Below are 19,899 nucleotides of genomic sequence, written 5' to 3'. Positions count from 1 at the left end.
AGAAAATGGAGGTTATACAAGGCAGTTCTCTACTCACCAGGTCAGGTGTCCTAACTAATGAGTTTTTGGACACATGACCTGTTGAGTATAGTTCCGCTTTGTATTACCGCCATTTTCTCTTCAGTCTGCAACACAGTCACAGAGTAAGCAGAAGGAAGAGATTATGGAGAAAATACAAGTATTTTTTTGGGCCACCTCATATCTCTATACCAAACACACACAAAGCTGCAGTGTTGTACTTGCTAACTACTGGAGCTATGAAGTGGCAAAAAAATAAAGTGTGCAGCGCAGTGTTTTATTTGGTGCACGGTGTGTGTTGCCGGCAGTGAAATACACAATTAACCAAACATTATAGGGGGCAAAAAACATTATTTATTTTTACACACACACAAAAAAAAATTAACTGCACCTGCTTGGGGTAGAGTGCCGGAAATTGGGGGTATGTAGCTGTGAAGCTTGACTGTGGACGACACAAGGGTGGCAGGAGAAGGGGAAATTAAATTACTGGGGTCTGGCAGTTCGGGGATGGGGCTTGACGCATGAGAGGGCAGAGACACACTGGAAGGGTGAGACAAACCAGACATTACAGACACATTGGGAGGTGAGGGATAGCGATAGTCCTCTGTTTCTTCTTTTCTTTCCCTTTTTGGGATCGGCGCTGCAGTACGGGGAGCCTCGTTGGGCTCATTTCTAGCTGCCTGACCTGTCAGGGTCCGTGTGCCACTGCATGGTTGTGGTGGTGGGGAAGGCCATGCCAGGGTCTGTGTGCCGCTGCATGGTTGTGGTGGTGGGGAAGGCCATGCCAGGGTCCGGCTGCTGCTGCATCATGGTGTTGGTGGGGAAGGCCATGCCTGGGTCCGGTTGCTGCTGTTGCATGGTGGTGGCAGTGGAGGAGGTCCAAGCAGGAGCAGCAGTTGTCATGGTGGTGGCGGCGGGATGTCCAACAGCACTCTGCATGGTGATGGTGCTGTGGTGGTGTCCGGCAGTGCTTGGAATGGAGGTGGCCGTGCAGTGGTATGTAGCAGAGGTCAGCATTGGGGTCAAGCGTGAGTGTAGGCACAGGTGGATATGCCCCACGGTCTGCTGAAAATACCGACTCTGCTGCATAGCCTGCACGTAAGCAGCATTGCAGGCCTGTATGACACTAAGCTGGAGATTAGCAGTAAGGTGTTCCGACATGCCCTGTTCAATTTGATTGAAAAAAAATGATGTGCTGGCCTCTGGAGGTCGGCTTTTACTTGGTCAAGGCTTTTAGTAACCTCCTGGACACGTGTATTCATATGGCTAATGGCAGTATCCAGTCGGTCACCCATTGCTTTGAGTTCATCATGAAAAACGGAGCTCAAGTGCAGAAACTCGGGCATGAGTGACCTGACCGAGGCCCTCTGCCAGGAAGAGCCGGCCTCCGAATCCTTTTCATGCATGTTTCCATTCAAATCATGCACAAAAAAAAAAAAAAAAAAAAGGGGGGCAGAGGACTGGGAAAGGGGAACACCTGATGGACCAGCTTCCTGGTCTCCAGTTTGTGTGGCAAGCCCACTTGTTGCAGCGCTGCTGGATGGCTGGGACAGGTCCGTGGCTGTCTGATGAAGGACCGCTCCAGAACCTGGGCCAACAGTGCTGCTCCATGTGCTGTGAAAAAAAAGGAAGAAAAAAAATAAAATAAATACCACCAAACATTTACAAAACGTCAACTCCTGTGGAATAGAAACACACAGATTATGGCAATACAACACAACCTAATACACCAAAAAAATACTTACGTTCTCTGGGCAAGGACCGGTCTCAAAAATGCCAGAATGCGGTGGTATTTATATTTTCGGATCCTTGCTCCAGAACCACTAGGAACCCGGCTCTCTTGACGAACGTCCTTATTGAAGAGATCCTTCTTCGAATGCCAACGTGTTTTGACTTTGAGCACTGTTAAAAAAACAAACAAAAAAGAATGGTTAGACAATGTACTTTTGGCCATGATCACACAACTGTGTGTGATGAGAGAAACTCCTGAGAGTTTCTCTCATCACACACAGTTGTGTGATCACGGCCAAGGTCACTGCTGCTTCACACTGCATTGCAATACTTACAAAATGCATTTCGGACCCGAGTCGGGAGCATTGTCCCAACCATCCCACATCGCTTTGGCCACCTCATTCCATAGCCGCCGGATCGTCACGTCCAAGTGCTGCGGAACCTGGGTATCCCACAACGGGACTCGCTCATGGACAAGGGAGATGAGGAGGTCATTTTCAATGAGGTCCTCATCCCGTTCTGGAACCTAAAAAATAAATAATGACATTAATGTAGGAGACATTAACATAAGGAAAAGAAAGAAAACAGACAGAAAACTGGCATGAATATTGGAAGTCAAGAAACAAAAGGAGTCAAGAAGAAAAGGGGAAAGAAAGAGGAAAGTAATGAACATCCAATAGCAGTAGCGTAGCTACCAGGGGGGCAGAGGGTGCTGTCGCCCCGGGCCCGGAGCTCAGAGGGGGCCCACCTGGAGCTACGCTACCCTTAACTATATTAGCCTGCTGTGCACGCCAATATAGTTGAGCTCTGCAGTAGAGCAGGGACAGAATCTCCCTGCTCTGCTGCGGTCTGTTCTGTAGAGGAGCATGTACCCGGGGACGCTGGGTGCCGGCACTGTACCTGCTGCCTCCAGCAGAGCATACTGCAGACGCACACATTGCCGGCTGTGTGGTGTCTGTCTGCAGAGAGACTTCAGGACGCTGCTTCTTCCCTCCCTGCCCTGCATACAGGAGCAGGACAGGAGATAGGACGGAGTAGGAGCTCAGGCTGCAGGGGGCTGGAGGTGACTGCACTGTGCAGTGAGGAGGAGGCAGGACACTGTTCCCCTCCTGACATGTCCCTGAGGTTTCTTGCATCCGTTTTGCTCTGTCTCTGTCAGTCTCTCTGTCTCCCTCGCTCTCTGTGTCTCTGTCTCGCTCTCAGTCTCTCTCTCTGTCTCGCTCTCTCAATCTCGCTGTCTGTCTCGCTTGCTCTCTGTCTCGCTTGCTCTCTGTTTCGCTTGCTCTCTGTCTTGCTCTCTGTCTCTCGCTCAGTCTCGCTCTCTCTCTGTCTCGCACTCTGTCTTGCTCTCTGTCTGTCTGTCTCGCTCACGCTCTGTCTCGCTCACGCTCTGTCTCGCTCTCTGTCAGTCTGTCTCTCTCTGTCTCGCTCACTCTCTGTCTCGCTTACTCTGTCTCGCTCTCTCTCTGTCTCGCTCTCTCTCTGTCTCGCTCTCTCTCTGTCTCGCTCTCTCTCTGTCTCGCTCTCTCTCTGTCTCGCTCTCTCTGTCTCGCTCTCTCTCTGTCTCGCTCTCTCTCTGTCTCGCTCTCAGTCTGTCAGTCTCCCTGTCTCTCTCTCAATCTCTGTCTCTCTGTCAGTCTCTCTCTTCAGTCTGTCTCTTTGTCTGTCTCTCTGTCTCTCTCAGTCAAGGTCTCGCTCTCTGTCTCTCTCAGTCTCGCTCTCTGTGTCTTTCTGTCTCAGTCTCTCTCAGTCTCTGGCAGTCTCTCTCTGTCTCTCAGTCTCTGTCTCACTCTCTCTCTCAGTTTGTCTCAGTCTCGCTCTCTCTCTGTCTTGCTCTCTCAGTCTCAATCTCAGTCTCTGTGTCAGTCTCTCTCTCTGTCTGTTAGTCTCTGTCTCGCTCTCTGTCTGTCTCTGTCAGTCTCTCTCTGTCTGTCTCTCTGTGTGACTATTAGTCTCTCAGTCCCTCTCTGTCAGTCTCTCTGTCAGTCTCTCTGTCTCTTTGTCTCGGTATCGCTCTCTGTCTCTCTCAGTCTCGCTCTCTGTCTTTCTCTCTGTCTTCTCTCTCTCTGTCTCTCAGTCTCTCAGCATCTCTCTCTCTTGTAATGTGGTCCTGTAGCTGGGGTCAGGCCATGTTCACACTTTGCGGTTTTTACCGCGGATCCGCGGTGATTTTGATGCTGCGGGTCCGCAGCAGTTTCCATAGCGTTTACATTAACATGTAAACCCTATGGAAACCGCAAACCACAGTGCACATGCTGCGGGAAAAACCGCGCAGAAACGCAGCTGTTTACAACCCGCAGCATGTCACTTCTTTGTGCAGAATCGCAGCGATTCTGCACCCATAGAAATGCATTGAACCGCTTACTTCCCGCATGGGGCTGTGCCCACGTTGCGGGAAGTAAGCGGTTAATGTGCGGGTGGTACCCGGGGTGGAGGAGAGAAGACTCTCCTCCAGGCCCTGGGACCCATAAATAGTATAACAAAAAAAAGAATTAAAATAAAAAATGATGCTATACTCACCTCTCAGCGCTGCCCGCGGCCGTCCGGTCTTCGGTTTGCTGTGCGAGCAGGGCCTGTGGTGACGTCGCGGTCACATGACCGTGATGACGCCCGGGTCACATGACCGTGACGTCACGAAGGTCCTTCTCGGCACAGCATCTTTGGAACCGGAGCGCCGGGTGCAGCGCCCAGGAGATCCGGACATCAGAGGGGGTGAGTATAACCAATTTTTATTATTTTTATCATTACTATTGATGCTGCATATTGCTGCATATGCAGCATCAATAGTACAGGAGTAATCCCGCAGCGGAAACCGCGGAACAAACCGCAATAAATCTGCAGGGATAACCGCAGCGGTTTTGCCCTGCAGATTTATCAATTCCTCTGCGGGATAAACCTGCAGAGCACACCGCAAAGTGTGAACATGGCCTCAGGGTCCTATCAGTCCAGTGTGTGTCATCTCATATCAGTAAATACAAGGTAACAAACATGAAAATGCTATTTATATAAACAATAAAAATCCCCATAAAGTTGAGTATAAATATATATGATGAAAAGCCAAATAGAATAAAAATGGGAACAGCCAGTAGGTGAGTATAGATAATCACAATCACCTTTAGCTGCATATGTATACTCAGTCTGAATAACATGGCCCGCAAATGGGGAGAAGGGCAAAAAAAGAAGAGATGACATACGGGGGGGCGCACTTTCTTCTTTCATTGTGTGATATTTTACCTCCCCCTTTCTTCTGCTTTCCTCTTTCTTTCCATTCACCTCTTTTGGGTCTTGTCCAGACAAGAGTATTCCTTTTAGGGTTACCTGGATTCATTCAGGGACCTATTCCCATATGATGGACTCTATACACATTTACTGGTTGTTTTTATTTTCTGCAATTTGCAGCCCACAGAAAGGGTCAGAGACCAGAATCCAAGGGAGATACAACGTGGGGGCCAATGCGGGGGCCATTATACATTTTCAATTACAGCAGGATCATCTGCTGAGGTTCCCCCTATACCCATGATTAAAGTGTGCCACCATAGTTGTAATCAAGGGTTAGGGGCCCACTCAGATGGTTCGCCCCCCCTGAGCTGAACCCTTAGCTACGCCTCTGTCCAATAGTAAAGTGAGGATACAATAGTCAGCCACGTATACGTACACGCTGCGGCCTGTCATATGTGTAGTTGTGACAGTGAATACTTACCAATCTGAGGAGGTGAGTACTCACTTCACTGACATGTTTGGCTTCAGAAGGCCCAGGACGTTGCTCCTCATCAGAAGATGACATTCTGATGCATGCAGAAAGAAAGAAATGGCAAAAAGAAGGACATGTAGAGACAGAAAATAAAGGCATTGGCTAGGATATACTCACATTGTTCAGAGTCTTGTTTCCTCCAAGATGCTTTTGTCTGTCTGCTCTGCTTCTCTGCCTGCTGGGTAGTGACCTGCAACTGTCCTCTCCCTCCCGTCATCACCTTGTATGTGGGGGGTGGCTAATCAGTGTCTAGACATGTTTTTCTGTGGTGCTACGCATGCGTTCACAAACGCAAGCAAAAGCATGTACTTGCGAAAGCATGCGTTCACATAGACTGTTATGCGGTTTTTTGCCACATTCCTTCCGCTAACAATCACATACGTTTCTAGTCGGCAAAGTGACACCTCTAAAATTACTACATGTAGCGTTTACTGCGCCAAACCGCAGACGACGAATGTGTTATCAAACGCAGCAAAACGCAGACACATGCGTCCCTAATGTTAACTATAGGAATACATGACGCATGCGGATAATTGCGGAAGAAACGCTGCGGACACAACAGCAAATGTGTATCCGGCCTTACAGAAACTTTATATATGGGAAAGCAGCCTAACCCAGCGCTTTCTGCTGCAATGTGCACGGACCCTGATCCCATGACGCTTTCCTGGAGGTTACAATACATATCACCCTCCGGAGACCACCCGGGAAGGGCGCCGCGCCCTCCGGAGACCACGCAAAGGAAGCTCGAGGGTCCGGAGCCATCTCTTCCTCATTCTTCGGCCGCTTGTTCCATGAGAACAGTATGGGGTAAAATCTGCTGCTATAATGTAAGAATTGACATGCTGCAGATTCAAAAAATGCAACGTGTGCACATACCCTTATCCGTCAAATCCAGATTTGTGCAAGACGCTGTTAAAACATTAGCGAATGTACCATAGCCAGCATACAGAATAATTCCTCTGTTATTATCCTTCAGGGCGACATGCAGCGCCAACACCCGACACACACCGAGCGGGAGAGCGACACACTTCCGGGACCCTCTCCCCCCTCAGCACACATGCGCAGGATCAGTGGCGAAGAGAAATTGGGAGGGACAATACGACCTACAAACCGCCCCCTCTCCGCTGGTTGGCTGTCTGCCTGCTGGGGCGTGGCCAGCGCCTTGCCAGGGTAGGGCTGGCCGCACTATGCCGCGCCCGACACAGTCTGAGGAAAAAAAGAAAAAAAAAAAAGCAGCCGCCCGCCCAGCAGCAGAGGAAGCAGAGAGGAGCGAGCAGCACAGTGACGCGGCGGAGGTGTAGTTTGACGCGGTGTGTTACGTGGTGGGGAAGAGAATAAAAAAAGCCCAGCGAGATCCCAGCCGCGAACGAAAGCAGTGACGGAGGAGAGGCAGTGTAACCCGGTAAGAGGAAGGAGGAGGAGAGGGAGAGGCTGGAGGAGAGACGCGGAGCAGGCAGGCCGCAGCCGCGGGCTCTCCTCACACACAGGCGCACACACACGGAGCTCGGGGACGCTCCGGAGCCTTTTCCGCACAATTGTTGAGTTCCTGTCCTCCTGCCCCGATGCTTCACGTGCGGCCGCTGTGTGCGCGCGGAGTGCGGCCATGGAGGCCCGAGTGCGGGAGGACGGCCGGGCGGCCAGAGAGCCGCGAAACAAAGGATAATGGCGGCCGCTGAGAGCAGCCGGCGGTGGCGCCTGAGCCGGGGGTGCACAGGGCAGACACGGGGTCGTGTCCCGGCTCGCAGCAGCAGCGCGGCCCCCACAGACTGGAGCGGCTCCCTGTCTGCCCTGTTCTCCCGCCTTCACCTCCTGCAGGCAGTGCCATGTGCGGCCCCTCCGCAGATTGCCAGGGCAAGGTTTGGGCAGCTCTGGTTTTGCATGTTTTCTTTGCGGCGTAGTAAGATCAGGGCTCCCCAGAATCTGCCCCTGGTGATCTGCTGTCCAGTGCTGCCCCCAGAGCTGTGATGCGGGGACCCTAGCGCCGTGTTCCTTGTAGACCTCAATAAATGTGTTGTAGTGTCTGTTTCTGTTGTCATGTGCGATTCTTGTCACATCACCTGGAGGTGGGAGCGGTGACATGTGTGCGATATGGCTGATCCGAAGAGTGCAGTCCTCGGCGATGTCTGTGTGTGGCCCCTGCCACCATTTCCCAGGGCCCAGTGCCTCCAAGCTCTCATAGAAATGTTAGCGCACTAACTGTCCCTTACGGTATATGATGGCGTGGAGGATCGAAGAGACGTCAGGGCTAACAACAATCTGAAACCCTTCCACTTTGAGTTTCTACAGTGTCTTATAGTTCCTATTTGACCATGTTCACACAAGTTTTTTTTTTGCCACGATTTTGTGAAAAGATGGTTGTTTCCATAGCAAAACTGTGCATCATCAACACATTGTGTGACCATAGACGAGCCCATCTAGGCAATTAGACGCCACCAATTGTCTACATTGAAACTCATCTGCGATTGTTTAGTATGTATTAGGGCTTGTGCACACAAGTGAATAAATCGGACTAGTGCTTTTTGAATTTTTTGTTTTATTTTATAGCATAGGCTAATGACTAGTGTTGATGAAGTACTCAAATAGAAAACGTCTGGTGTACTTGAGTAGTAAATGGCAAACTCTCTCCCATCACTACCAATGAGGCAGACTCTGAAGACACCTTCAAGTCTATAGTCTTAGGAATGATAGTTGCCGAGGTAGAAATACAGATTCCACATAGATGACAAGTGAGAACAAAATCGTCCCACTTTTCTGTATGAAAATAAGACTGTTTTCTTTTACTGTCTTGTGACCCTATCCTTATACAGGCCGACTAACCGTCTATGCACAGTGAGCGATGCTCGTTCTCTGTACACAGAAATGGAATATCGTGATGCTGTTCTATTTATTTCCCAAATATGTCAGGTTCAGTAACCAAAGGAGCTATTTCTTAATGATTTTGACCTCCTGAATTCAAATCTCACAATGAAACCTTTTAGTTGGCTCTTGTTTCTTATATTAGTTTTTCTTTTACTGCTACATATTATTAAGACATGTGTCAGTGCTTTGAAACATTTTTTATTTTTGCAAATATGTTGATGCAAAATATTTTGACAATATTCTGATATTTATTTAGAGGAAAGATAGCAACAATCCACGTAACTAAAACCTGTCTGAACACTGCGAATGATAAACAGTTGCAGAAATTGCATTGTAAAATTTGGTCCTCGTTCAGTGACAATTCTTTTTTGCTTGTCTCTTGTACTCCTGCATCGGATCATCTTACAATTGTCCAAAAGTAATTTGCAAGTTTTGATGGATTCCATTTTAGTTCAGCTCTTTTCTCCAAAACTGCAACATTTTGGTGAAACCTCTCACCGTACTCGTCACTTACTGCTCCGTAGTTTGGTGGGAAAGAGTTTGGATGCCAATGTGTACTAAGTGACTTTTTAATAGATGTTACAGCCAAGATCCATATATTTTGATATTTTACACCAAATCTTAGTTATCTGCGTTTTGAATTTCCCAAAAAATTAGTTGCCACTATTGCAAATGCTGCCCACACATCCTTTTCCTTACAAACAGTGAAACTTCTCATCTTGAAGAAGCTTTAGAATCTGAGGTTCAGTAAAGAATCCTTCCTTTATCTTTGGTTCGATCAAAACTTGGACATTTATCAATGAGATACTTGGATGCGTTTGCCTTTAGAAATTTCCTCATTTGGCCAAACATGATATACAGTGGTGGTTACAATCTTATGTGGCATAACAAGTGCTGGATGCAGGACATTGCTAATCCCTGGCTGAAGCGAATGTCTGAGAGGTCAGTCTCTTTTATTGTAGTGACTTTCCCAGTCACACAGAAAGCAACAGTACTTTGTGTATCCACCCTGAAGACCCAGGTAAGAGAGCAATCACCTTTAAGTCGCCACATAGGGGCCACAAATGTTGGTTATAGTTAAGGCACCTCAACGGCTGTTTCATGTTGGGTTTTTTCATGTGGACTGCATAACCAACTGGAATTAAAGGTAGTGCATAGCCATTATGCAGCAAAACAGCTTTTGGGCAAATCGATGAAGAGCCTCCAATCTTCTGGATTATGACTTGAGTTCAGAGCTTCCATTAAACTTTAGATGTTGTTACATGCCACAAGATCGCCCTCTATGAAGAAGTATTGGACAAGATCTTTATTACGGTTGCGGGACAAAGAAATCGGAACATCACCCGCTGGGAGATTCCACTGCTGTAGCCTGGAACCTGAGAGCTCAGCCTTATTCTTGTCCAAATCTCTAACCAGATTATTCAGTTCACTTTGTGTTATGAGGTGTGGTTCAGTTGAGGTTGCTGACAAAGTCTGGGTCATGAGAGGAAGACTCTTCATGACACTAATCTCCCTCTTCCTCACTTAACTAAACTGAAAATGTTTCTGGTGCTTTTGGAACCGTCGGTTCTGTATGAGGTACTGGGTGTATTGCAGATAGAATGTTTTGGACACTTCTTCCTCCTTGAAACTCCTTTCCTAGTGGGGGTGTGGAGGGCACCATGCAGAAATAGTAATTGGTAGTGTGTAGTGATGAGTGAGTGTACTCATTGCTTGGGTGACCTCCGAGTATTTATGGCTACTCAGATTTAGTTTTCATCATGGCAGCTGAATGATTTACAGCTACTACCCAGGCTGAGTACATGTGGGGGTTGCCTGGTTGCTAGGGAATCCCCACATGTAATTAAGCAGGCTAGTAGCTGTAAATCATTCAGCTGCCACGATGAACACTAAATGAGCAGTTATAAATACTCGGAGGTCACCTGAGTGTGCTCTGGAAAACCCGAGCAAAGAGTACACTCCCTCATCACTAGTAGTGTGAACAATTGGTTTTCCAGATCATTCGGGCTGCGAAAGACATAGATTGCTTCTTCCCATGCAACCCCTGGGTAAGGCTACTTTCACACTAGCGTTAACTTTAATCCGTCACAATGCGTCGTTTTGCAGAAAAAAACGCATCCTGCAAAAGTGCTTGCAGGATGCGTTTTTTCTCCATTGACTAACATTTGCGACGCATTGCGACGGATTGCCACACGTTGCAACCGTCGTGAGACGGTTGCGCCGTGTTGTGGCGGTCCACTGGGAGCAAAGAACGTTACATGTAACGTTTTTTGCTCCCGACGGTCCGCTTTTTCCGACCGCGCATGCGTGGCCGGAACTCCCCCCCCCCCCCCCCCCCCCCCCACCTCCCCGCACTTCTCCGCACCTCACAATGGGGCAGCGGATGCACTGGAAAAATGCATCTGCTGCCCCCGTTGTGCGGCGGAGACAACGCTAGCTTCGGTGACCTTGCCCGACGCACTGCGACGGGCCGAGCCCGACGCTAGTGTGAAAGTAGCCTAAGATGTGATGCACATCTATTGCAGCATGTGTGTGGAGCCCAACTGTTTTCCTGATCTTATTCTGCAGCCAAAATAAAAGTTTTCCTAATCATGGTAGTCAAGCTTTGCCTTTGTGAGACAAAAGTGACTTCACCGCAGATGTAGAAAAATCTATCCATTTTGTTAATGCAATAGCAAGGCATTTCTGAAAAAACCTATAGAAAACTTTGTCACTATGCTAAGAAATTTAGCACATAAGTACCAAGTCACATAAGGACAAAAATACTCATACATTACACCACTGAAGGGAGGAAGTGAATGGACCACCACCAGAGAGTATAATCCTTTTTTTTTTTTTTTTTAATAATTTTTATTATGTATATGGCCGGCGTCACCATAGGCGTAAGTAACTACGGTCCGTTTTTTACGGCCGTAATACGCAGTAGTTGTCCCAAAACACTGTTCCGTATTCTATGCGAGAATGCGATTTTTATGCACAAATTTATCCGTGTGTCATCCGGCAATTTTCTTTTTCTCGCAGGCTTGCAAAATGGACATATCATGGATCCATCGGCTCAAATATTCTTAAAAACATATATACTGTGTATGTATGTATGTATGTATGTATGTATATATATATCCATTATCAATCCAATAGTATGAAATGGTTAATAAAACACACACATTATATAAAAAAGTATTTTAATGAAATAAAGACACATGGTGTTTTAATATTATTGTGCAGGGGAATGTACTGTAGTTACCTCGAGTCGCGATGATACGCCCTCTGCTGGATGAACTCATATGAACTCGAGCATGGGAAAATATTCTGAAAAGTTCCCACGCTCGAGTTCATATGAATTCATCCAGCAGAGGGCGCATCACTGTGACTCGAGGTAACTACAGTACATTCCCCTGCATTCCATTCATTCACCAAGTTTTACAGTCAGGAGCACAGCTGCATTAGCAGAGCTCCTGGGTGTACAATTATTTAACCCCTTCAGATGAATTTACAGCGTGGGACAAGACTGAACGACGGAAGGTATGGAATATTGTTTGGTTTTTTTAACTTTATTTCAGGTGACAAGGGTCTTCAGGTGGATTAAGAGTATAATAAAATATTAAAACACCATGTGTCTTTATTTCATTAAAATACTTTTTTATAATGTGTGTATTTTATTAACCATTTCGTACTATTGGATTAATAATGGATAGGTGTCATAATTGACGCCTTTCCATTAGTATCCTGGCTTAATGTCACCTTACAATAGCAAGGTGACATTAACCCTTCATTACCCCATATTCCACCACTACAGGGGAGTGGGAAGAGAGAGGCTAAGTACCAGAATAGGTGCATCTTACAGATGTCTTTTCTGGGGTGGCTGGGGGCAGATGTTTTTAGCTGGGGGGTGCAATAACCATGGTCCCTCTCTAGGCTATTAATATCTGCCCTCAGTCACTGGCTTTCCCACTCTGGCGGAGAAAATTGCGCGGGGGCCCACGCCAATTTTTTCCGGGATTTAACCCTTTAATTTAATAGCTAGAGCCCCCAAATTTGACACAGACACTTCTTACATTAGTTAAGAGGAATATGTAATAATAAAAAAAAAAGGATATGAGATGGTTTACTGTATGTAAACCATATCTCATATCCCGTCGGATTTGTGAAGGAGATAGGAAAAGCTGGCAATTGAATTACCGGCTTTTCTGCTATCTAGCGCTGAAAAAAAAAAATACATACCGTATTTTACGCTTTGTAAGACGCACTTTGTTTCCCCCAAATTTGGGGGGGGAAATGTGGGTGCGTCTAACAAAGCGGATATACCGCTTACCATTACAGGCTGGGATGAGGGGGTGTCCGCCGCCGCTACCGCCCGCTGCCGCTGTCTCCCGCCGCCGCTGCCGGGGTTGTCCGCTGCTGCCCCGGGTGATGCTGGAGGCTCCGGTGCTGCGGGGGGCTCTGGCGACATTTTGTGAAAGACCAGAGCCCCCCGGCAGTTCGTCCATGCATTCCAGTATGACTAACTCCGGGAAAATGGCCGCCGGAATCTCGGGAGATGAGATTTCAGCACTGAGATCTCATCTCTCGAGATTCTGGCGGCCATTTTCCCGGAGTTAGTCATGCAGGAACGTATGTGAAAGTAACCGTAGGCACTACTATACGTTTGTGGTGCTCAAGTAGGTGCCCAAACCGTACAGAGTTATAGACAAACTTGGCACACACGTGGTGAGATGCAAGTGAATTTAATATAAAGAGAGTACATACAGTATGACGTTTCGGTCATAGATTAGACCTTCATCAATGTACCTCCAGGGTCAGTTCAAGGGATATATCTTGAGTGCAGCGATTGTGGATACCGCGTCCCACAATCGCTGCACTCAAGATATATCCCTTGAACTGACCCTGGAGGTACATTGATGAAGGTCTAATCTATGACCGAAACGTCATACTGTATGTACTCTCTTTATATTAAATTCACTTGCATCTGACCACGTGTGTGCCAAGTTTATCTATACAGGAACGTATGGACGAACTGCTGGGGGCTCTGGTCTTTCATAAAATGTTGCCAGAGCCCCCCGCAGCACCGGAGACAGCCCTGCAACACCAGAGCCCCCTGCAGCACCAGAGCCCCCTGCAGCACCAGAGCCCCCTGCAGCACCAGAGCCCCCTGCAGCACCAGAGCCCCCTGCAGCACAGCAGCCCCCATGCAGCACCGAAGCCCCCCTGCAGACCCCATCATCCCAGCCTGCAGCAATGCTCCACTCCTGCCTCCAGCAACGACCCTGGGACCCTGATCCACCGCAGCCACAACCCCTGGTAAGCAATAAGACGCATGGATTATAAGAAGCCCCCCCAATTTATTAAAAAAAGTTTTTTCCTATTTTTCTCCTCATAATTTGGGGTGCGTCTTATAATCCGGAGCGTCTTACAAAGCGAAAAATACGGTATGTATTTACACATTCTACCTATTCTTTTGTCAGTGTGATTTTACTGTACACTGCACTGAATTGCCGGCTTTTCTATAGAACACCGGTGCGTATTTCTTGCAAGTCACACGCATGGTCTGTGTGTATTCCATATTTTTCTCGCCCCCATAGACTTTAATTGGCGTATTTTTTGCGCAATACGCTGACAAACGCAGCATGCTGCGGTTTTCTACGCCCGTAACATACCGTATATTACGGATGCGTAATATACGGCAGATAGGAGCTGCCCCATAGAGAATCATTGGGCCGTGTGCAATGCGTATTTTCTGGATGTATTTTCTGCGCTCATAGGTCCGTAAAACTCGCTAGTGTGACGCCGGCCTATCTCTTAAAATAGACAATAGGAATCAAAAACTACTGGACACCAAAACAAGCAGGGGCAGAATGTTACCAATAAAATGCAAAGTGCAGAAATTCAGTGAACTAGTAAGTCAATGTATTAAAAAACCTGTCACCCCAAAAATCGAAGATGAGCTGCAGCCACCGGCATCAGGGGCTTATCCTACAGCATTCGTACCTCTCTGACCATTCCCGGCGCCTGCCCACTGCAGTAGTTTGCTCTGTCCTGAACAGGGCAGACAAAGTACGCCTGCGCCAGAGCTGCGGCGTGAAGACAAGAAGAGGATGTCATCGTAAGAAGATGGGAGGCCCCGGACCCAGACCGCGACGCCCATCGGACCCGGACCACAGCGGGACCGCCCCTGGGTGAGTATAATATAACCTCTTTTTCATCTTTCAGGATACATCGGGAGCTTATCTACAGCATTCCAGAATGCTGTAGATAAGCCCCTGATGACGGTGGCCGCAGCTCATCTTCGATTTTTGGGGTGACAGGTTCCCGTTAACAACTTCGTGCCGTACTAGTACGGCGCTGCGGCAACTGCAATTGTGCCAGCCGTAGTACTAGTACGGCGCACCGATCACCGCGGTCTCGCGCTTAGCGCCGCGGTGCTCGGGTGCGGGTGTCAGCTGTATATGACAGCTGACACCCCGCCGCAATGTCCGCGATCGGTGCTAGCACCGATCGCGGGCATTTAACCCCTCTGATGCACCTGTCAGTAGTGACAGCGGCATAGAGGGGGATCGCGCAGGGACGGGGGCTCCCTGCGCGCTCCCATGAGAATAACGCGATATGATCGCGTTATTCTCATGGTCTCCATGTAGACCCCCGGATCCAAAATGGCCGCGGGGGTCCTTCAGTGAGGTGGCTTGCGAGCGCCTGCATAGAGCAGGCGTCGGCAAGCTTCCTGCACTGTCAGATTACTGATCTGACAGTGCTATGCAAAGTGTCAGATCTGCAATCTGACATGATACAAGTGATGTCCCATCCTGGGACAATATTCTAAAGTAAAAAAAAAATAAAATGTGTAAATATTTTTTACAAAAATCCCCAAATAATAGAAAAAAAATATAAATATATATTTCCAATAAATACATTTACCGTATGTAAATAAATAAAAGTACACATTTGGTATCGCTGCGTCCGTAACGACTCTCTCTATAAAACTGTCCGACTGTCCGTTCACTGTCACCCCTTCAGTGAACACCGTAAAAAAACAAAAAACCTTTATCATCATACCGCCGAACAAAAAGTGCAATAAAACGCGATCAAAAGCACTGATTTAAATAAAAATGGTACCGCTGAAAACGTCATCTTGTCCCGCAAAAAACAAGCCACCATACAGCTCCATCAGCAGAAAAATAAAAAAGTTATAGCTCTCAGAATAAAGCGATGCAAAAATTATTTTTTCTATAAAATAGTTTTTATTGTGTAAAAGCGCCAAAACATGAAAAAAATAGGTATCGTATATACTCGAGTATAAGCCGAGATGCTCTATGGAGCAATAATGAACGGTGCAGAGCATTCTATATGGCACAGCTTTATAAGGAGCATCTATGGGGCCATAATGAACGGTGCAGAGCATTCTATATGGCACAGCTTTATAAGGAGCATCTATGGGGCCATAATGAATGGTGCAGAGCATTCTATATGGCACAGCTTTATATGGAGCATCTTATGGGGCAATAATGAACAGTATGGAGCATTATATGTGGCATAGTTTTATGTGGAGCATCTATGGGGCAATAATGAAATGTATGGAGCATTCTATATGGCACAGTTTTATATGGAGCATCTATGGGGCCATAATGAAATGTATGGAGCATTATATGTGGCACAGCTTTATATGGAGCATCTTATGGGGCAATAATGAACGGTATGGAGCATCTATTTTTATTTTTGAAATTCACCGGCAGCTGCTGCATTTTCCACCCTAGGCTTATACTCGAGTCAAGTTTTCCCAGTTTTTTGTGGCAAAATTAGGGGGGGTCGGCTTATACTCGGGTATATACGGTAGTTTTTTAATCTTGGCTTTATACTAGAATATGTACCAGAAAAGTCATTTATTTTGGTAAACTAAATATTGTTGTAGTCGTAGAAAAGTTTGTGCAGTGTATGGTCACTTGTATGAAAACTGCCTCAACACTTAACCTTACAAATCCGCCATAGAACCGTCTCTAAAAAATGGTCTTGCATTGTGATTACCGTATATACTAGTGTATAAGCAGAGACCCCTAATTTTGCTACAAAAAACTGGGAAAACTTATTGACTTGAGTATAAGCCTAGGGTGGAAAATTCAGCGGCTATCGGTAAATGTCATGTCAAATGTAGTCGGCCGTCACAAAGCGTCGGCGTGACGTACTGACGGACGTTTGGGAAATAGTGGATAACGTGTGCAGCGGATGCAGTGTTTCAACGGGTCTGCTGTCCGTGTAAAATCCCGGGGAGGAGAGAGAGATTTCCTGCCGGGCATGCTCAGTAGGAAACACAGGATCCAACGTACAGAAAAACATTCCCTTGAACGTTTTTAGCAGACGCCATAACGTGTGCCCATACGTCACTAGTACAAGTCAATGGGAAAAAACAGGATCCTGCATACAAGTTTGCAGGATCCTGTTTTTTCACAAACCGAGGTATTTCGACGTGAGGAGAAAGACGAAGTGTGAAAGAGGCCTAAGATGCTCCATAGAAAATGTGCCCCATATAATGCTGCAAAAATGTTGATTATGGCCCCATAAGATGCACCATTGAGACATTTGCCCCATACAATGCTTTATAAAGGTTAATAATGGCCCCATAAGATGCTCCATACAGACATTTGCCCCATACAGTGCTGCACAAATGCTGATTATGGCCCCATAAGATGCTCCATAGAAACATTTTCCACATATGCTCTTGCTGCGATTTAAAACAAATCATGACATACTCGCCTCTCGTCGCTCAGGCCCCCAGCACTTGCAATATTCACCTGTCCCCGTTCCACTGCAGGGCGCCGCTCTGTCTTCCGCGTCCTCTGCAGTGACTCTTCATCGCGCCCTCTGACCTGAACAGTCACTGCAGAAGACGGAGCAGCGACCTGCGGTGGAAGGGGGACAGGTGAATATTGTGCAGTGCTCACCCTCCCCATTATACTCACCTGCTCCCGATGCGGTCCCTGCTTTTTTCTTACAGATGGTCTCTGGGCGCTGAAAGCTTCTTCCAGCGTTGAGTGGTCACTGGTACCGCTCCTTACATTAATGAATATGCGGCTCCACCCCTATGGGAGTGGAGTCGCGTACATATTCATTACTGTAATGAGTGGTGCCATGTGACCGCTGAACACAGGAAGAAGCTGTCAGCGCCCAGAGACCATCGGAGATGCAGGGACCTCGCCAGGAGCAGGTGAGTATGTGACAGCCGCCACTACCCCTCCCCCGCTGAGTTACTCGAGTATAAGCAGAGAGGGGCACTTTCAGCCTAAAAAAAAATGGGCTGACAATCTCGGCTTATACTCGAGTATATACGGTATTTAGATATCTCTCTAAATAAGCACAAGATAATTTTTGCCAGAGCTGTACAGTCTTAAGAGACCACCACATCAAAACCCTGTCATGGGCAGCCCAATCTCCAGACCTGAACCCCATTGAAAACCTCTGGAATGTAATCAAGAGGGAAATGGATAGTCACAAGCCGTCAAACAAAGAAGAACTGCTTAAATTTTTGCGCCAGAAGTGTGTGAAAGCCTGGTGGAAAGCATGCAAAGACGCATGAAAGCTGTGATTAAAAATCATGGTTATTCCACAAAATATTGATTTCTGAACTCCTCCTGAGTTTAAAACATTAGTATTGTTGTTTCTAAATGATTATGAACATGTTTTCTTTGCATTATTTGAGGTCTGAAAGCACGTTTTTGTTTTTTTTTTTTGTTTGTTTTTTATTTTGACCATTTATCCTTTTCTGAAAAAAATTTTTTATTGCTTGGAAATTCGGAGACGTTGTCAGAAGTTTATAGAATAAATGAACAATTTACTTTTTACTCCAAAAATATACCTGTAAAGAGAAAAATCGGACAAACTGAACATTTTGCAGTGGTCTCCTAATTTTTCCCAGAGCTGTATATACATACATATATTGGCACAGTGGTGATAGGTATGTTGGCAGGTTATGAGCAGCACATTGGATGAGGATTGTATCTGCTTTAAAACCTCAGAAGATTGACGTGGGGTGCAGATTTTAAATCATTCATATTGTAAAGAATGAAATAATTAATGACAATGTATGGTGTGACATCTACACTATAAATCGTGACATGTTGGCATACATTTCAGTTTTCTTAAAAAAATGTCAAGGTACTAATGTTCTCAACAACTTTTAAGGTGACATCACACACTGTGGCATTCTGAGGTATCGTTGTACCTTGATGTTCTTTGGCAATTTATTTTTTAGAATTTACAATAAAGTTCAAAACAACAATGTTTTGCTTTTATTTTTGTATGTGTCGTTGTCTTTTTAGGTGGGAAATGTATCACTGTGAGTAGAGGCTGCAAATGTCCATAAGTAAGCAGTGAATAAAAAATAGAATTTGACCTCAAGGATCATTTTTCCTTCTTCCCATGTACTGATGCTGTACATGGAAGGTCTGCAGTGATTTTTTTTCTTTTTTTTTTTTCTTTAAAAACTAAAAGTGAAGATCCTCTTTATTCCAGGTTTGATTTTTACTTTTGGAAATTCTATAGTAAATTGGACTTGTCTAAATTGGAAAATTGCGTATATGTGTGAACAAACATGCATAGATAAATAAAGTACGCTGCAGAGTATTCCATTGTGTTTTTTCTTTATTAACTATAACATTATGGATTTTGAATCTCCAAGAAGACACTCTTCTTCTCACCATGGCACCATTTTTGTGACACAAAAGACAGATACAAATAAATGGGGAGGTATTTGATGAAAAGTTGATCTGCCTTGTTAGATCTCTTTTGGCATTGTTGGATGATGTAGTTAAAGGGAACCTGTCAGCATTATACTGATAATGCCGGAGTCACACTACCGTTGAATACACGGATGAGTGCTATGCGATAAAAAATCGCATAGCACTTGGACCAGTATTAATCTATGGGGAAACTCAGATCACTGTTTTTTTTCTCGGCCGTATTGTAGATGCGAGTGAAATCGCAACATGCTGCGATTGTCACCGACACTCGGCCGAGTCTCACCTCACTCGCACCCATATAAGCCTATATGTGCAAGTGAGACAACGCATATCACTCAGATATCATCCGAGTGATGTGCGATGTATGCTGACCCCAGCAATGGAGGAGGTGGAGAAATTCATTTCTCCACAGCTGTGCTCCTCTCTGTGCGAGAGGCTTGGAGCACAGATTCATGACACTCGGCTCCTGCTGACAGCAGAGCAGGAGCCGAGGGTCCTTAGCATATCGCATCGGATGCCATATGCTCATCTGATCCGGCCTAAAAATGATACCTGGGTTGATGAAATCTGCCTTGTGGTTGTTGTTTAATCTTTATTTTCAATTTTGAAGTAATGATATGCTTGTTCTTCGGGGTGGGCCTGTGGGGGGTCTTCATGTGGTGCTATGATGAAAAAAACGCATCATGTGCACAAAAATTGCAGAATGCATTCTAAATGATAGGATGCATAATGCATGCGTTTTTATAGCAAAAAAAGCGAAAAAACCTGAACGTGTGCACATACCCTGAAGAAAAAAATCCTTTGGCAGGCACCAGTTGT

The 19,899-nt window shown here is 46.3% G+C and overlaps 2 protein-coding genes across 5 annotated transcripts in view; one reads left to right on the top strand and one right to left on the bottom strand.

Moving 5' to 3' along the window:
- Positions 1-364: 364 nt before the first annotated feature.
- Positions 365-6,291, bottom strand: LOC143785501 (uncharacterized). 3 transcript variants are annotated; one of them, XR_013218003.1, is made up of 3 exons: positions 2,085-2,373; positions 1,764-1,920; positions 365-1,632 (listed from the first exon to the last, which is right to left on the bottom strand). XR_013218003.1 is itself a non-coding variant. In XM_077274407.1 (3 exons), exons 1-3 carry the CDS (start codon positions 5,597-5,599, stop codon positions 1,872-1,874), a joined length of 390 nt encoding a protein of 129 aa, XP_077130522.1. In that variant the 5' UTR covers positions 5,600-6,291; the 3' UTR covers positions 1,764-1,871. The 3 variants fall into 3 exon arrangements, 2 of the variants coding, with proteins under 2 accessions (XP_077130522.1, XP_077130523.1); XM_077274407.1 differs by lacking the exon at positions 365-1,632 and adding an exon at positions 5,450-6,291 and having other exon boundaries at positions 2,085-2,275; XM_077274408.1 differs by lacking the exon at positions 365-1,632 and adding an exon at positions 5,474-6,291 and having other exon boundaries at positions 2,085-2,275.
- A 343-nt stretch (positions 6,292-6,634) lies between these two features.
- The window catches only part of CREB1 (cAMP responsive element binding protein 1), a 162,121-nt gene continuing 148,856 nt past the window's right edge, over positions 6,635-19,899 (top strand). Inside the window, exon 1 of one of the 2 annotated variants that reach the window (XM_077275727.1) lies at positions 6,635-6,902. The gene's annotated coding sequence lies outside the window, so the exon portion shown is untranslated. The remainder of the gene's footprint in view (positions 6,903-19,899) is intronic. The other variant, XM_077275728.1, reaches the window with a different exon arrangement.

This window comes from Ranitomeya variabilis, chromosome 7, assembly GCF_051348905.1.
Source record: "Ranitomeya variabilis isolate aRanVar5 chromosome 7, aRanVar5.hap1, whole genome shotgun sequence".
Classification (NCBI taxonomy): Eukaryota; Metazoa; Chordata; class Amphibia; order Anura; family Dendrobatidae; genus Ranitomeya; species Ranitomeya variabilis.
Note: the sequence above shows the minus strand (reverse complement) of the source record. Positions and strands in the feature narration are given on the sequence as shown.

Excerpts from the sequence above, each read along its gene's own strand:
- LOC143785501 (XM_077274407.1), bottom strand. The coding sequence starts at position 5,599 with ATGCCTTTATTTTCTGTCTCTACATGTCCTTCTTTTTGCCATTTCTTT. Across the intron at positions 2,276-5,449 it reads GTACTCACCTCCTCAGATTG|GTTCCAGAACGGGATGAGGA; the intron begins GTAAGTATTCAC and ends TTTATTTTTTAG. Across the intron at positions 1,921-2,084 it reads TCGGGTCCGAAATGCATTTT|TGCTCAAAGTCAAAACACGT; the intron begins GTAAGTATTGCA and ends TTTTTTTAACAG.